This window comes from Haliotis rufescens, unplaced genomic scaffold (genome assembly GCF_023055435.1).
Source record: "Haliotis rufescens isolate VD_foot unplaced genomic scaffold, xgHalRufe1.0.p SCAF_8, whole genome shotgun sequence".
NCBI classification, from domain to species: Eukaryota; Metazoa; Mollusca; class Gastropoda; order Lepetellida; family Haliotidae; genus Haliotis; species Haliotis rufescens.
The window spans coordinates 22,232,620-22,249,456 of record NW_025964372.1 but is presented as its reverse complement, the minus strand read 5'-3'; the positions used below and the strand labels follow the sequence as shown (position 1 = coordinate 22,249,456).

Here is a 16,837-nt window from a genome sequence, read left to right as displayed (position 1 = left end):
CTTGTGAATTTTACAGCTTTTTTAAATCACATAAACTAGCAGTGAAAAAGGTGTGTTTTTTTATTGCCATGTAACTTTTTACACTTTTAAACCAAATAAGTTCACAACGGCTCGATCTTTGAAAACAGACTTAACTCTTTCAGTTTGTATATTGTTTTAAAAAGCGAATTCATTTATCAAATTTCTCAGCGAAAGTTAAACGGTACGGTAGGAGTAATACTTATATTGTCGATATGTTCAAAGTGTATTTTGTGTATAGACGGAATAAAAAAAAAATGTCAATTAAATTTTTACGTCTTTTCTACGAGACATTGATTTCTCTACAGTTGAGAGGAGTCTTCCAGCTAGTTTTGCAAGAAAATTCCTGATGGTATTGTACCTACACTTCGATGACAATTGAAGAAACAATGAAAAGTCAACTTTCCTGAAATGTTTTGCAACATTCCCATGACATTAAAAAATACTTTGTTTTTAGTAGTGTGATTATATATATATCTATATCTATATATATCATTATATTTAACAGTGACAATATTATGTATCGTTTGTGCTGTACGTACAGTGCGACACGTTAACATTTGTTTAACTCTCTCGTTCTCCTGAGTTCACCTGATTTTGCGACCTACATGGCGTTTTGGCACCTTGTTGATATATCGCATCAAGGTTTTCCTGCTTTGTTTTTACCATCAATGCAGCATGCGGGACTCCCTAAAAGTCCTAAAAAATGTGTCGCGCTGGAATTTATTTCGAAAAGTCAATCGACTCGGCGTTTATTCGAGGCAATCGTTGTGAAAACTTTTGATACACATCAGCCAAGTGTTGAATTTGTGCCGTTTGCTATGTAATTTTAACTTTATTTTTTAGTTTCCAAGGCATGTTGGACTGATGTTGAAATGAGTGTAATATTCATTTCTGTGTCATAATTCATAAGATGTTCACCATTAATAACGTATACACATCAGAGAAGAGCCGGACTACTGAAATCTGTTATTCATGATACTGTAAATCTTTAGATCTCGCGTGAAATCAAAATAAATGGAAATCGTATAAATTTGGGGAGGGTTCGTTTCTGGAACAATATTCATAAACGGATTATTCATATTAACTCCGGAAATTGATTGACAAAGATCCACATGGAGATTGCGTCCAGATTCGATTATTTAGGTGAGATGAGTGAAATGGGGTTTAACGTCGCATCCAAGTTTATTGCACCTATTTAACGACGTGCATGCACGTGCGTGTTTGTGTGGCTGCTTAAACTAGTCCGGACTAACGCCAATTTTTTAGTGCTAGCCCACACAGTGCTATCCAAGTTTAACATGAATACCCTACTCAGACACAGTGTACGGACTCCGAGCCGACCAGTCCTTGTTTTAGCCCCTTAATGTCGAGCGCCATGCAGGCGGGGTAAGAACATGTACCATCTTTTAACGTCTTTTGGTAAGACGTAGCCGGGGATAGAACCCCGAACCTTTTGCTCTCCTGGCTGACGCTCTATCAACTAGATCACTGAGAAAGCCCTATTATCTAAGTCAGCTTTGATATAGCTGTAATTCATGAAGGACATTCACTCATTTGTGCATATTCAAAGAGAGACTTTAGTATTTGTCACCCTGTTGATATGGCCGGAATATTGCTAAAAGCGTGGGGATACTTGGAGGCAGCTCCAGGTTAATTGTGTGTAGACAGTGTCCATGTTTGTATTCATAGGTTTGTTTGTTTGTCTGTTGTTTAACGCCGCACTCAGCAATAGCCAAACTATATAACGACTGTCTGTAAATAATGGTGTCTGGACCAGACAATCCAGTGACTGACATCATGAGCATCAATCCACGCAATAGGGATACGATGACATGGGTACACTGTATGAAGCCCATTTCTGGTGTCCTCCGCCGAAATACTGCTAAACGCAGCGTAAAAAAAATACTCATTCACTCATAGATATGACATTGGACATTGGACTAGCTACTCTGGCATTCATATAAATTATGCAAGGGGCACGGATGTCCAAGGGATCGTGGTTTCAATACTAGTATTAGATTCGCCTTGGTTATTACACCCTCGTTATTTCAGCAACAAACCCTGCTCGAGGGCTTCAAACCTATCTCACTCACTCGGTTATACATGACAAGGCTCCAAGAAATGCACAAATTGATCTCTGCGCTACAAGTATTGAAGTCTATGTTAAGGGATACATGATTGCTCTGTGCGGGTGAACCTTACTCTGTATCAAAGATGTTGAAACGGGTGCAAAGAAATGTGATAAAATCCTTATCCTTATCCACCAAGTAGATGATGATATAAAACGGTATATGTCATTTCTACACATAGAAAGGGTTGCTTGGTTGTTTTTCATTCTATCTGATGAACAAATGTTTTGTTTTATATAACAAAAAGAAAGAAAAAACCAAGACAATCTTCAAAAGTTAATACTGATTGTTAATCAGTTTAATCAAGGAAAAGCAAAAGCTAAATCTTGTCCAAAAGGGCCAAAATGTGTTTCTCAAAATATACGTTTTTAAACCTTATAATAAAAATGGAATCCATTTATGAAAAAAACCCGAAAGCAAAATGTTCCGAAAGGTTCGAAGAGTATAAAAACGTCCAAAAGGTCAACAATAATGTCACAATTTTTTATAAGATTTAAGGTAATTAATTATTATATGACACAACTTCCACAAGCGTAGCAAGATGTCACTCTAAGCGTCCATCTTGACACGGAACACTCTCCTCAAGAACCCAGAAACACGTGACAGGAAGACTCGAACCCGGGCCTGGGTCGGGCTGTCGTCATCATCGAGGCTGATATCGACGAAGTAAGGGGCATCACGGAGGACCGGGGTAGGGTCAGGGATAGAGGTGGGAGGGACGGGCAGTTCTGACAGGGGTTCAAGGATGGTCATGTATCTCCCAGTGGGATGCTGACAGAAAAGGTGAGAAGGACATAAAGAGAGTGACAGAGGATGATAGTAAACAGAGAAAGAGTTGTTGGAAATAAATCGATTTAGCAAAACTAATGAGGTTAGGAGAACGTTAATGTTTAACATATGTGATTATTACTACACATATATACTAGTGTAAATGTGTCTAAATCAATTGTGCACTGTTTATGTTTGTATGGCGTTGTGTCAGTAACAGATTAAATGGTTAAATCGATGACACTCGTGAAATACAAAACACAATTTCAGTTTTACAACAACTCTGATTGTAAATTACTGATTCCCTAAGACACCCACTTGGCGAGGAGGGGCCCAGATGTCAAAGTTCAAGGGGAACCTGATCACAAGGTCAACAGCTGTGGGTAAGAAGGGATGAAAGTCTTAAATAAGGATGAACTAGACTCCCAGGCAGTATATAAAAGCTTAAAGTTATCATGTTGATCCACTGCCATTCGATTCAAATAATACATGACAAATTAATAAGTTAAGGGTGATGATCACATCACTGAATCAAATCTTGTCACCCCATAGACACATGAATATTCTAGGATAATTCTAGTCAGGGCCTTTGGGATTTTGGCCCATAAATCTAAAGAAGGTCCACATTTTCCAAACCATCGGGACTTTATAACATTGTATTATGTAGGCATAACATAGAAATTGTTTCAAATTTCTCCTAACAGGGGTAAATGGGCCCACATCAGAAAATTCCTGGAATGATCCCTGAAAGTTACACCTACCTTTGGTAGATACTATACACTCATTATCTTTGGAGTATTAGAGTTGCTAAGCATTTTTAAAGATAATGTAAATATGTGAAGGAATTGCTTACTAAAGGTTGGACTCAAAGTAGAACTATATACATGTATTGTATTGGGTGTAGACTGAACATGAAGTACTACCACGTTTATACCAATCAGTGCTATAAATATAATTATATTTAATTGACACAAAGAAAATACAGTGTTTGTATAGCAGCGTTAGAAACTAACAGTTTCAGTCCACTAGTCCTTGTAATGATAAGGTATGGCAAAACACTTAAAAATGGCAATTTTCTACTAGTCCCTTTGATATCTTAAACATTGGGCAGTTTGGCAGGGACTATAGGACTAGTATAGATGTATAGAACAAAGAAAGGAAACCCAATTACATGTAGTGTTTGTGTGCACCACTGTCAGTGAGCAGGGAAAATATCTGCCACTTGCCCAAACCATTGTTCTATTTCCCAATGTTACAGGATACAGGATACAGGATACAGGAAGTAGGAAGATTTAGTAATTAAAGGGTTAAGTGAAAATAAAATTGAATGTTGTCAATGTTGGGATTAAAGCTTAGACAAAAAAAATATTTGTTTTTCGCTCGATCTTAATGTGTATGGTCTAATAATAAGACTGTTGAAACATGTTAACATTGTCAGTCTATTTGAAACGTTTATAGGTAGCGAAGCACTCGTAAACGCATCACGATAGATAGCGCTCACTGGTCAAACTGGAGGCGGGTGTTCACATCTGTACCAGCTGGTTAGAAAGGTTCCACGTCTATTATACAATATAGTCACTTTCTCAATAAGATTCAGTGAAAAAAGGCAGCATTTTCTTCAGATCTATTTCTCATAAGATACAAATTTATATCAAACCAGAAGACAATACCCCTTGAAGATAACACTGATAGATATGAAACTCAACCTAGAAATTGGATATCCAATAAGTATCAATTGTGTGTTAAATTCCTTATTCTGGAAAGAATTACCCATTACAACTGTGGGAAACAGTATTGGTGTAGGTGTGGGTTAGAACCATAGTTAGTTAAATTTGGTTAAGTCTCATGGAATCCCCCCCCCCACACACACACACAATAAGTATAAATTTATGTGTATAAACTACTTATTCTAAAAGTTATTTATCATTTACTAAGTGACTGTTTGAAATGGAATTGATGTAGGAGTGGGTTGGGACCCTAAGTTTAGTGAATTTTGGTTCAGACCATAAGAAGATGTTACCTTTATACTATTTCTCTTCCTTGGAAGTATTTAAAGCTTCATGATTTGGGTAACTTGAAGATAACATATATTTGATAACTCTCCCATTACTGTGTGTATGTACCGAACATAAACAAAACCCCATAAACTAACTCACTAGTAGACTCAGGTTTGGAAACTAACTCTACAAATGGTATGTAAATATATCTACTTGCTACTCAACTAATGGTCTACCACTAAGTCTAGTCTGACATACAATCACGGAAAACTCACTTTTACAATCTGAGCTTATAAAAGGGTCCAGTAAAAACTGTTAGGCCTAAATATTCTACATTTTGGACAGGCAAACGAATCACTAGAGTTTAGGGACTGACCCGTTTTTCTTTCCTAATGTTTAACTAAATCATTCTGCAGAGTTAATTAGTGAATCCAAAATGTAAATTACGCCCGCTGGATCACTCACCTCCGGAAAAAATATTAGTTTTAGACAACCAGTTCTGACACAACTGAAGTAGACAGTGTACATTGTAATTAAATTTAAGGACAATCCGAACCCCCCCCCCCCCCCCCCACTAAAATATGATTGTAATGTTTATTAATAGACTGAAAAGGTTGAGAAGGACTCTGATGACGTGAAAAAGATCTTCTTCACACAGGACAAATAATCCTGGTAATCCTGGGAGTAAGTTCTGGGAGTTTCTCTTTTCGTTACTTTAGATTGAATTAAGTTAATAAAAGAAATAAAAAAAATAAAAAAATAACTACTTTAGAAATAAAGAAATACCTTGAGAGTATGAACTCATAGTGTTCATAAACGTAGATGAACAAAACACGAGCAAACAGCAGCAGAAATGTAGCAATGAGAGCAGTACGATAGTAATAATGGCGTTATCAGTAGTGAAACTGTCGTCATGGCGACGTCATAAATCTCGCGAGACTGTCGTAATCGGCTGGACTGTTTTTCTTCCTTCTCTACGCAAGTCAGGATCCCAGTCATGTTTCCAGCGGTCATGTGCGAGTTGTGTAAAGAAGAAAAGCTCGACATAGCATCAAAATACAGCCGCAGGTTAACTGTGATGATAAAAATATTTGGAACACAGGAAAAACACAACCGAAACAATGATTTTGCGCTGCATTGTATAGTGTACAAGACATTAAGTCTCGATCTTCATATAAAGGCTGTCTTTCCGGTGAAAAGTGAAGGTGAAATGAATAGGTAAAACAAATGCCCAAGTAGTAACAGGAACCTTCCGAAGTAAATGCCAAAAAAAAACCCCAAAAAACCCAAAACAGGCCAAGGCTAAAAAAAAAATCGACAGCGTTCAAAAGTTAATTTTGTGCTACTCTGGCAGACATTTCAACGGAGGTAGGGTTTATGTCTTGTGCCAAACTTATAAACTTTTCAGTATTATCTAAGAAATGTAAGATCAATTATTTATATACCTTGACAATGTGAGATCTGAGCAGAACTTAAACATAAATAGCTTTGGGGAACGGGTGGCCCAGTCGTCTATGGCGCCGCAATTCGCAGTGCCGAACTGGTCGAGCCGGAGTCAATCTAATGCCTGTTACTGTTTGGGTAATTTTAACCAATTCACTTCCCCATCACTTTCCACGGATGTAGCCTCTTACATAAAGGCCGAGTGTTATTAACCAACTTAAGAAGAGTACAGTGTAGTCCTTAATGAAGGGACTGTGTCGAATTTTTTGTTTTGTTTTTGTATTTACGACCGGATTTTGATGCTCAGCATCCATATTTTCTTGCATCTCCATTTTCGTATGATAAAGACCCAGGACCAGTTCGCCTCTATATCTTCGGCTGTGACGTCACCATTTCTATCTTCCTCATCACCAACTTGGCACAGAATTTACTCGAAACGGAACCAGTAAAAAAACCCATCTGAGCAAGAGTTCGACATAGATCTATATAAAAAATCGATGTCAAATACGAGCGAGCCTTCGATATTTTTTAATCTAATCTGAAAGCTTTTAGAACATTTAGCTGGAAAAGGCGGTTTCCTGAGTTCAAAATGCCCTCTTACAAAAATAAAATAAATGGAAATATACACTGGATAAATGAGGGTGATCAAATTCTATTCAATGTTGCAACACACGTGTCATAAAAGTTTATAACACCTGTTCACTGTTCACGTGGGCGGCGTATATTATCCAGGAAAACAATAACCTCAGCAGTCGTTTATTGGATGTCATATCCGGTGATGGTGCGTTCTCTTACATAAATATATGGTAGAAACAATAATAAACAAATTCTCTTCATTAAAGGTTGCTCAGACTTTCACAGGGATATAGTTATCATCCATTGTAATGACAATATAACAAACTTTAATCATAGTAAGGCCTCTCCATTCCTCAGTATCTCTATCAAACGGTGATGAGTAGATGTTCCATGTATTCCCTTGCATCAAAGATAAGCTGGTTCCTGGTTTTCTGCGCGATGTAAAAAATAACCGGACCAAGGACAAGTCCTCGATAATCTAGGGTATGGGTCCAGGGACATCCTCGATAATTTAGGGTATGGGTCCAGGTATAAAATGAAATAAAATACCGTTGACAATAGAGGATGATCTCACAGATGACAGAAAGGAAACCGAGAGATCGTTGTATTAAGTTAAGACTGTCCCGCCATCTCCAACATGGCGTACATGATATAGGTAGAACTCCACAGCCTTCATGTTCCGACCTTGTATGTAGTGAAATGTCAGGGGCAGATCACTAATGTTCATCGCTCCCTGCAACAGACAAGACATGATTGAGCTAATGTTGTTTAACGCCGCAGTCGGCAAAAGGTCATCAATATCACGCCTTGAACCGAGTTTGGACCAGGCAAAACAGTGACTGAAAGCACAAGTAACGATTCACGACTCATCTTAAATAGTAGTGTCTTCCCAATAATGCCACCCCACCGAACCGAATAAACAGACAGACAAAATAAAATAAATTCCAACGTTTTCAAAAACAAAATATAAATTATCGTTGGGCAATTGGACATGCGAGATGTTCTCAAATATATTGCGTTGTAAATTAAAAAAATGTACGTTGTTAAGCCCTCACTGAAAAACAGATTCCGGATTAGTACAGGTACCCACTGATTATGTTGGTAAAAGGCGACAAATGGATCGGGTGGTCGGGCTCGGTAACTTGGTCGATGGCGTGTCATCGTACCCCAACGGCGTGGATCGCTGCTCACAATATCAATCACTGGATTGTCTTTTCCAGACTCGAGTGTATACAAGTCGTCGTCATATAACTGGAATTTTGCTGAGTGTGGCGTTATACAACAAACAATAAACTAATATTGGTGTCCCCTACCGTATAAGCGTTGGGATATCGCTAAGCCTGGCTTCAACACTTACTCCCTCTCTCACTCTATACTCACAGTTCTGTAGCCATACGCTGACACAGAGTTGAGGTATTTGTCTCCAGCTTCCATGTGGGTGAGGGGGTGGTAGGCGTGGAACCGGGTCCTATTCTTCTTATCCAGCGTGTTGACAAGCTTGACCCCCAGGTTGTACATGCAGTGACCCACGGCTGCGTCCTCGATGCCACCCTTATATGGACACGCAGTCTTATTACTTCCACGCTCACCAAATCTTTTCAAAGCCTCTTTACTCAGCACATAACCGGCACCTCCGCTGTTGTAACCTTGGGGTGTGAATCTCGAAAAGGTAGCTCCGAAATATAGTCCCTGATTCTTATCAAACTTGGACAGGTAGAACTTGAGATTGTCTACGATTACATAAGTGTCATCGTCAGCCTTTAGAAACCAATCAGCCTGGTTGAAATAATGTTTATACACGTAGCGGAATGCGTGGTAAGTTTTGTCAGTGAGATGGCTTCGTCCTTCCGAAACGTTGAGACCAATGACAGACAGGGCTTTATTTTCTACCGAGCTGAAGAAGAGGAGTACGTCACATCTCTTTCCCCACGTCTCTCTGACGTATCTAGCCTTTTTCTGTAGGTTGCTGGGCATCGTCATTACCCAACAGAGAAGACGGACGCTGCGCAGTGTCTCTGCCATAGACCTACCTGAAGAACATGAGGTCAAATACTTATTGCAGTGTCATACCTCAAGTAGATTTACAGTTCTGTTTTGTTTGTTGTTTAACGCCGCACTCGGCAATATTCCAGCTGTATGACGGTGGTCTGTAAATAATCCAGTGTTTAAAATCATGGGCATCGATCTACGCAATTGGGATACGATGACTTCCATCAACCAAATCCGCGAGCCTGACCACCCGATCCCGTTTGTCACCTCTAACAACAAAGATGGGTTGTTGAAGACCAAATTTGAACCGGATCTTCACGGGATACAGCTCTGTCATTAACTTGAAGAACAAATCCAAAATAATAGTGCCAGGGCAATGTCGATCTCCTCGTGAATGAATGCTGTTTAACGCCTCGGTTAGCAATATAAAAGCCCTATCATGGCGGCATATTCATAATCGAGTCTTGACCAGACAAACCAGTGGTTGTCACCACGATCAACGTCCCACGCCGTCGGGGTATGGTAATCCAATACAGTCGCCTCTTTGGACAAGCAACGTGGTGCTATGTTTACCTTAGATATCTGGTGTATTGATGACTGCGGCATAAACAACAAACAAAACTCAGTTTATAACCATCTCATTAAAATAAGATCTTTACTCCGATGAAACACCTATCTATGAAATCTTAATGGAGCAACTTTGGTAGCATACTTATATATTTTTTAAATCGAAATTTCTCGTTATTTTAATTATTTTCTCGAAATTTCAAGTATTTTCTCGTTATTTCAAGTTTATTGAAAAAACTCGAAATTTCGATTTTTATTTTCGCTGTTTCGATTTTTTTCTTTGCTACAAATATTTTTCGTTATTTCCATTATTTTCTCATTACTTCAAGTATATCCAAAAGAAATCGAGACAATTGTATACAACTTCCTATTAACTGTAAAATAGTTTACAACCGCCCGTCATTTTGTAGGAAATGTATACGGAGTGAGCGACCAGTATCCATGCCGTTGACAGTGAAATCATATCTAATATCACATTGTTGCCCGAGCCATTACGTAGCAAACGGAATAAACCAAGTTAACTCGAACGATCCGATCGCCCAATGGCAATAAACGTAGGATTTTGCCACCAGTGTGTATAATGTCTCATACATCACGTGTCTGTATATCATTTCTCAAGTGATCACTTCGGGCTTTCCTCCCACATCAAACTGACACGCCGTGATATAACTGGAATACTGTTAAAAGCGGCGTTAAACCCAATTCACTCACTACCTTATTTCACAAATGTATTAGTGCCTCAAAGGTCACCTGTCTGTATACCATTTCTCAAGTGGGTAATATATTAGTGCCTCACAGGTCATGTGTCTGTATATCATTTTCACACACACATTGTATGTTTTATGCTTGTGTGTACGAGGCTATTTACGTTATATTGTCTATTTTATTGTATAAATGGCCGGATACAATATAAATTGTTCACTTACCGGTATATTTGGTATATATATATAACACGTGACTCTCCGTCTCTCTCTGTGTCTGCCTCTCTTTGTCTAACCCACCCCTCCCCGTCTCTCTCTCTCTCTCATATTACCTCGTAGGCCGGCCTGAATGCTCTTCCCAAAGCTTGCAAGTGCCGTGTTTGTTTGGAGGGGACTAGTCAATAATACAGCCAGTGACGTCACAATAACCACGAGGCAGATCACCACGCCCTGCATCCATTTCAACGCCATGTTGTACACAGGGGAACGGTACACCCTGAAACTGAAACATGTCAACGTGGATTCTGGGGTTTTGTCGAAAAATATGTTCCCAAACATTATTTAAAAAGAATTATGCTTCATTAAAAAATTGTTGTATATTTAATGGAGTGAGAAGACTGTTTTAGGTTTCTTGAATATCAAGACAGGGTCGTTATGTTACCGGAAGTTCCGAGTTGTATTCGAGGCCGGCGTTATATACCACTCCAAAGAAGTTAAAGATCACCTGATTTTGTCATATGACTGTAGATAACCATCATAGATGGTGGTTCTTTCAAAACACAGCCATCCGATTGTGGATGCTCTTTAACCCATTTTGAGAAGTACCCGTGAATATCTAGGTTAGAATAGGTCTTCAGCAACCCATCTGTGTCGTAAGAGGCGACTAGGCTTGTTGTAAGAGGTGACTAACGGGATCGGGTGGCCAGGCTCGCTGACTTGGTTGATGCATGTCATCGTATCCCAGTTGCGTTGATAGACGCTCTTGATACCAAATCACTGGATTGTCTGGCCCAGACTCAATTATTTACAGACCGCCGTCATACAGCTATATTGCTGAGTGCGGCGTTAAACAACAAACAATCAACATTTTGAGTCGCATATAGGTGGAAGTTTTCTAATTGACATGTTAAATACCATTTAATCCATAACAAGTTATAATTGAACAACATGTGGCAGATGAGAAAAGCACTGAAAATGTATTTTTAAAATCGTCCACTGCGCAGATATTAATAGGATAAACATTTCTTGTTTAGGCTTTAACAGGACGAGTAACAAATCGTAACTGGATTGAACAGCCCAAGGATACCGTGGAAAGGTACGTCGCATGACTAGCACGTGCTCTTCGTGGAAATCATGTCCCATATTTGGACATGTGATTGTTGACGTTGGGCACCGAGGAGAATATTTTCAGCATCGTCTTACGAGTCTTTGAAAATGTGTTCCATTTATGGAAGCGCTTTTTATTCATGAAAAATGTGAGGCTAATTATGACGAAACACCCGTGCTGCGGGTCCCTTTGTTGCCTAGGTACGCCTGCAAATGACGTTCACATGTACTCACCGAAGTGCCGCTTAGACCGTGTGTTTTGACTAAATGTGCGTTATCCGCCCTTTGCATTTGCGCAGAAAGCATATGGCATTGGCAAATGAGAAGAACCAACGCTTGGAAATAAAAAAAAGCAAAATTCCTGGTACATTCAGCCAAACGCGTATTCCTGAAAATATACAGTGTTCATTGATGGCCGTATTTCTGTTGTTAAAGAGTGAGAGTTACGATAGTCGTAGCGCTAAAATACATGTACTAAAGAGATATATTACGAATCTTGATAGTGATGTCTCAGATATGGACCAATGTCCCGCGTCACAAAGTGATCGTGGCGCTATGACTACTGTACATAGTACAGTAGTAAGATATATCATATTTTGGTCACATGTCCAGAGTGTTACATCTTTGTCTTTGCTACCCGACCGCCCCTTTACACACAGATGCTGTATGAGGTACATTTAACAATGCCCTTTTACGAATAATGTTGACTCAAAAGTTGTAAAAATTTACACATTGCTCTAACTAATCGTTTTTCTCTGAGTACAGTTATATATAATTCGGGTTGCAGAAGAGATTTTGTTTTAGCATAATGCATAAAAAAAGTAGACGACTCCAAACTGTGGTACCATGTTTGGAAATAAATATCTCTTGAGCGACTTCTAAATGCAGACAAAACATGTTCTTATCACCAACATCTTGGAATAACCACACATACGCAAAACCACTATTAAATAACATTTGTCTCACATAGGATGCCCAATTTACTTTGCCATTCTCATCTAATACCGTAAGCATAACATAACTGTGGCGGGGGTATCGACTTGATATCGACTTAATATAAATGTCAATGCAATAGAATAACCATCCAAGAATTTCTGCCGAAACAGATTCCACTTGGCTTAAAGGGCAAATAGCTGTGGAAATTATATGAATGGACCACTGAAAATCTGTGATGACACCAGGTTCTCGCGAATAGGGTGAGCATGTCCGTCCTACTGGTAGTACCCGCATTCATACAATTTGCATAAAAAGAAAGTATTTATTTATTTATTTAATTAAGCTCTAAACAAAGATAATCACAAACTGACAAGTAAACGGTAGGGTCTGCACAATCGATGCAGTCAATAGCGAAGGTTTAATTTGCACGTGGGCGGTAAGTTGTGTGCTGACTTGTCCTCGATCAACCGTACCAACATGAACTCCACGTGCAGCGTCTCACACTACGCTCAACCACAGTCCCCTGTTCTATCGGAATGGATTCTTCGGTTGCACGCGGTATGACCTTTTACCCCAGTATGCTACTCCACCCAAGAACATCGACCCAGTTCGAACCATGTCGGAAGCAAAGTTAGCCGCGTTCTGGATGCATCTTGAAACCAATATGTAAATTCCTACACCAACATTATTTTAAAACTAAGGCAATTCAAAACATTGACTTTTAGACCTTATCGATAAGTATTCCAGCCATATCAGATGAAATTACCTGTTTGAAAACTGTTCAACTCCGCCCTTTTCCGCCCCAAACCTGTCACTGTGTCGAGGTATCCGTTCACGACAACAATAACACACACATGTAATGATCCCCGAGAATCGTCAAGTCCATGCGAGGACTGTGAAGTTGTAGGTGCATGTTTCTTGGGTTATGGCTTCAAATTAAGGGATCACATTAATACAGTTTTGACCTCCGTCGCAATTTCTCAATACTGCAGCACTGAGAAAGGTGTCAAGGGACTGGAGCGGGTTCAATGAATACCGCTGTTACTGTGTTCAGGGCAGTGGTCACGTGACCAGTTATCATACTTCACACAATGGAGAGCTGCATATCCACCAAAATGTATCTCGGGTGAGCATGTCCTGTCCTACCGGTAGTACCCGCCATTCATACAATTTGCATAAAAAAGAAAGTATTTATTTATTTATTTATTTATTTATTTATTTATTGTAGCGCCCGAAAGCGTTACGTAAATGTTGAAAAGTGTGTGCTGTGGCTATGACTCTTTTTATGTTCTTTTAACTTGGAATTATTAATTTGTTATTTGGTCCTAAATCTAAGTGATATAGTGAATGTACAGGTTTGTTTTGTGAGTTGTTTTGTTAAGAGGGAAACTGGCATAAATGCTTCTAAAAAAAGCCAAAATAAAGCCCCCCAAAACCGGGAGGTCAAATTTCGCTGGGTAGAGTTGCGTATCTTAGTCGTTCCAGGGTCTGTTGATAGCGGGTTCGAACCCTTTTTTTAATCACTTTCTTTCTATTTTTGTTTGCTTGTTTGTTTGCTGTTCAACACCGCACTCAGCAATATTCCAGCTACATTACGACGGTCTGTAAATAATTGAGTCAGGACCATAAAATCCAGAAATTGATATCATGAGCATCGATCCAGGCACTTGGGATACGATGACATGCATTAATCAAGTCAGCGAGCTTGATCACCCGATCCCGTTAGTCGCCTCTTACGACAAGCATAGTCGCCTTTTACAGCAAGCATGGGTTGCTGAAGACCTATTCTACCCCGGATCTTTTTTTTTCTTTTTGAGAGTACAGACACACTCTATATTGGTATTGACACATTTATAAGAGAAAAATCGATGACACTATAATTACGTTACGTACATCATATCATTTAGTGCTGTGTAAACACTGGGCATTGGATAAATCCAAGCTATGTGAACGGGTTGTGGCGGATATCTCCCATTAGTTACACGTCCCATTTGTCACACACCTCTATATTCCCAGTTGTTACACAGTCTGGGAGGAGGCAAGGAGGTGATTACCTCCTGAGTATTGGACTAGTCCTAATTGGAGTACATAGGATTACCACAGAGACCAAGGTTTACATACTGATTGCCAAGCTGGAGTTTTAGCACAAATGTTATTGTGAAATATGACATGAGGACAAGAAGGTCATAAACTTTCCATATTTACATTCTGAATAGGCCATGAACGTGTTGTTAACATAGTCTTGAGACCATTCAATTTTGGTAAGCGAATCGTACATTCGTTTTTGCAGATGTATGACTTACAGTCCGTTTGGCTCTGAACGAGAACGATGAATTCCAAAATAACTTAAAATCGGGAATAGTCTTTTAAATGTCAGTACGGTACACGGCAATACTGAATTGCTTGTGTCACTGGTGATCGCCACAACTAAGTGATAAACGCTTACTCTGGGTCTCCTAAAAATGTCTGATTAAAATAGTAAATGAAAAATTGTCCTTAAGATTTACCTAAAAACATGTTGTTCGATGGACCTTAGGTATATCTATTGGGACCGCCTCCGTGTTCTGTTGGAAGAGCGTCCGCCCGGAGACCGGAAGGTCACGGGGTTCGATCCCGGGCCGCGTCACACCAAAAGACGTTAAAAGATTATACTTGTTGTTACCCTATCCGGCGCTCGGCATCAAGGAGCTAAAACAAGGACTGGTCTACTCGGAGTCAGTATACTGTGTCTGAATGGGATATCCATGATAAACTGCGACATGGTATCTCAGTGAGCTTGCACTATAAATCGGCATCAATAATCTTGGTCGCGACGTTAAACCCCAGTTCACATCACTGTTTTTATGAAAATAATGTTTGGGTTCGTCCCCACTTTTCCGAGTAATATATAGTGTTTTGAAGTAGTGGCAGAACATATCCTGTCTCTTACAAAAACAACAGCAACGCAGCCTCCCAAACTCCCAAACTCCCAAAGTCCCCCCACCCCCAATCGAAGTACAATAGGTCACTGGGTCCGTACACTCAGAGCACGTGTTTGCCTAAAACATACACACGTCTGGAGAGGGGGCACCAACCGGGATATATACAAATGCCCCACCCATGGCTCTGCAAGATAGGTATTCAGGCTGCCGAAGGCCGGCAATGCGAGTAACAGCACTGTCGTGTCTCAGTATTGACTGACGGGGACATGGTCTGTGTGAGTCTCCTGCGAACTATATTGTTTCGGTCACGGACCGGGATATGAAACTCCGGGGACATGTTTACACAGAATGAAATGGAGGAATACAAGAGGGCCTTCTGGATATAGTTTTCATCTACAAGAAAAAGACGGAGGAAAGGTATTTTTATCATGATTATTGGCATAAAAAAACGCCACATAAAAGGTGTTCTAGTTCTATGCTAGTGGACCAAAGTAACTGTATGTGTGCCCGTATTTATCTTCCTAGGCCGATCCAGCGTGGGTGGAAGGGAAGTACGTACATGCACGCACACACACGCACGCGTACGGGCACACACACACACGTTAGGTACTTCTACTTACCACGACTACAGCACTAAAGATGAACTACACTGACATCAAACAAAATGGCCCAACTGGTTGAGCTGCAGCATGCAATTCCTTAACGACACCTGACTAGGCTGACAGTATTATATTATAACTATCATATGTCTCAATATCGACACAGTTGTTAAAAACATATGTTGCAAAGAGGATGCAGAGGATGTTACATACTGTCAAAATGTCCTGAAACGGAACAGCTTCTGACACGCAGTTTAATCTATGATTCACAACACACTATTTTCATGTCAGCCAGTGTGTCCAGCTAATAATTTAGAATAAGGGTGTTTTTTTCTGAACAAATCCCAACCTGACACCCCCTCCCCCCAACTCACACACACACTCTCTCTCTCTCTCTCTCTCTCTCTCTCTCTCTCTCTCTCTCTCTCACACACACACACACACACCCACACACGCAGTGTTCAGTATAATGGAACCATTTATGTGTATAAACTTCTTATTCTGAAAACAATTTACTATTTACTATAGAACTGCGGGAAACGGAATTAATGTAGGAGTGAGTTGGAACCGTATGTTAGTTATTTTTGGTTGAGAACATTTCAAGGAGTGTTCCTGGTTGTGTTTAAAACCTATTTTAAAGTTGATATAGGTCCATTATTGTTATGTATGATCATTGATTGTTTAATTATTATGTATTGAACAATTATTAAAACATAGTAGAAACCAACATCCAAAATAATAGAAAGAGTTTGAAACTAGTTCACTGACATTTTGTTATATATCTATCGCGTCTAAATATATCTAAGAAATGCTGGCTGACGGGCAACCACAGAAAATTCGCTTTTACAATCTGAGCATAAACTG

At 39.6% G+C, this 16,837-nt stretch overlaps 1 protein-coding gene across 5 annotated transcripts; it reads right to left on the bottom strand.

The window, feature by feature from the left end:
• Window positions 1-6,871: 6,871 nt before the first annotated feature.
• Window positions 6,872-16,047, bottom strand: LOC124139332 (glycoprotein-N-acetylgalactosamine 3-beta-galactosyltransferase 1-like). Of its 5 annotated transcripts, none has more exons than XM_048389314.1 (4): window positions 15,995-16,047; window positions 10,524-10,693; window positions 8,315-8,964; window positions 6,872-7,667 (listed from the first exon to the last, which is right to left on the bottom strand). In XM_048389314.1, the coding sequence occupies exons 2-4, from the start codon at window positions 10,660-10,662 to the stop codon at window positions 7,542-7,544; spliced, it is 915 nt and encodes a 304-aa protein (XP_048245271.1). In that variant the 5' UTR covers window positions 10,663-10,693; window positions 15,995-16,047; the 3' UTR covers window positions 6,872-7,541. The 5 variants fall into 5 exon arrangements, with proteins under 5 accessions (XP_048245271.1, XP_046362292.2, XP_046362293.2 ...); XM_046506336.2 differs by lacking the exon at window positions 15,995-16,047 and adding an exon at window positions 13,220-13,562; XM_046506337.2 differs by lacking the exon at window positions 15,995-16,047 and adding an exon at window positions 11,752-11,801.
• Between the last annotated feature and the right edge of the window lie 790 nt (window positions 16,048-16,837).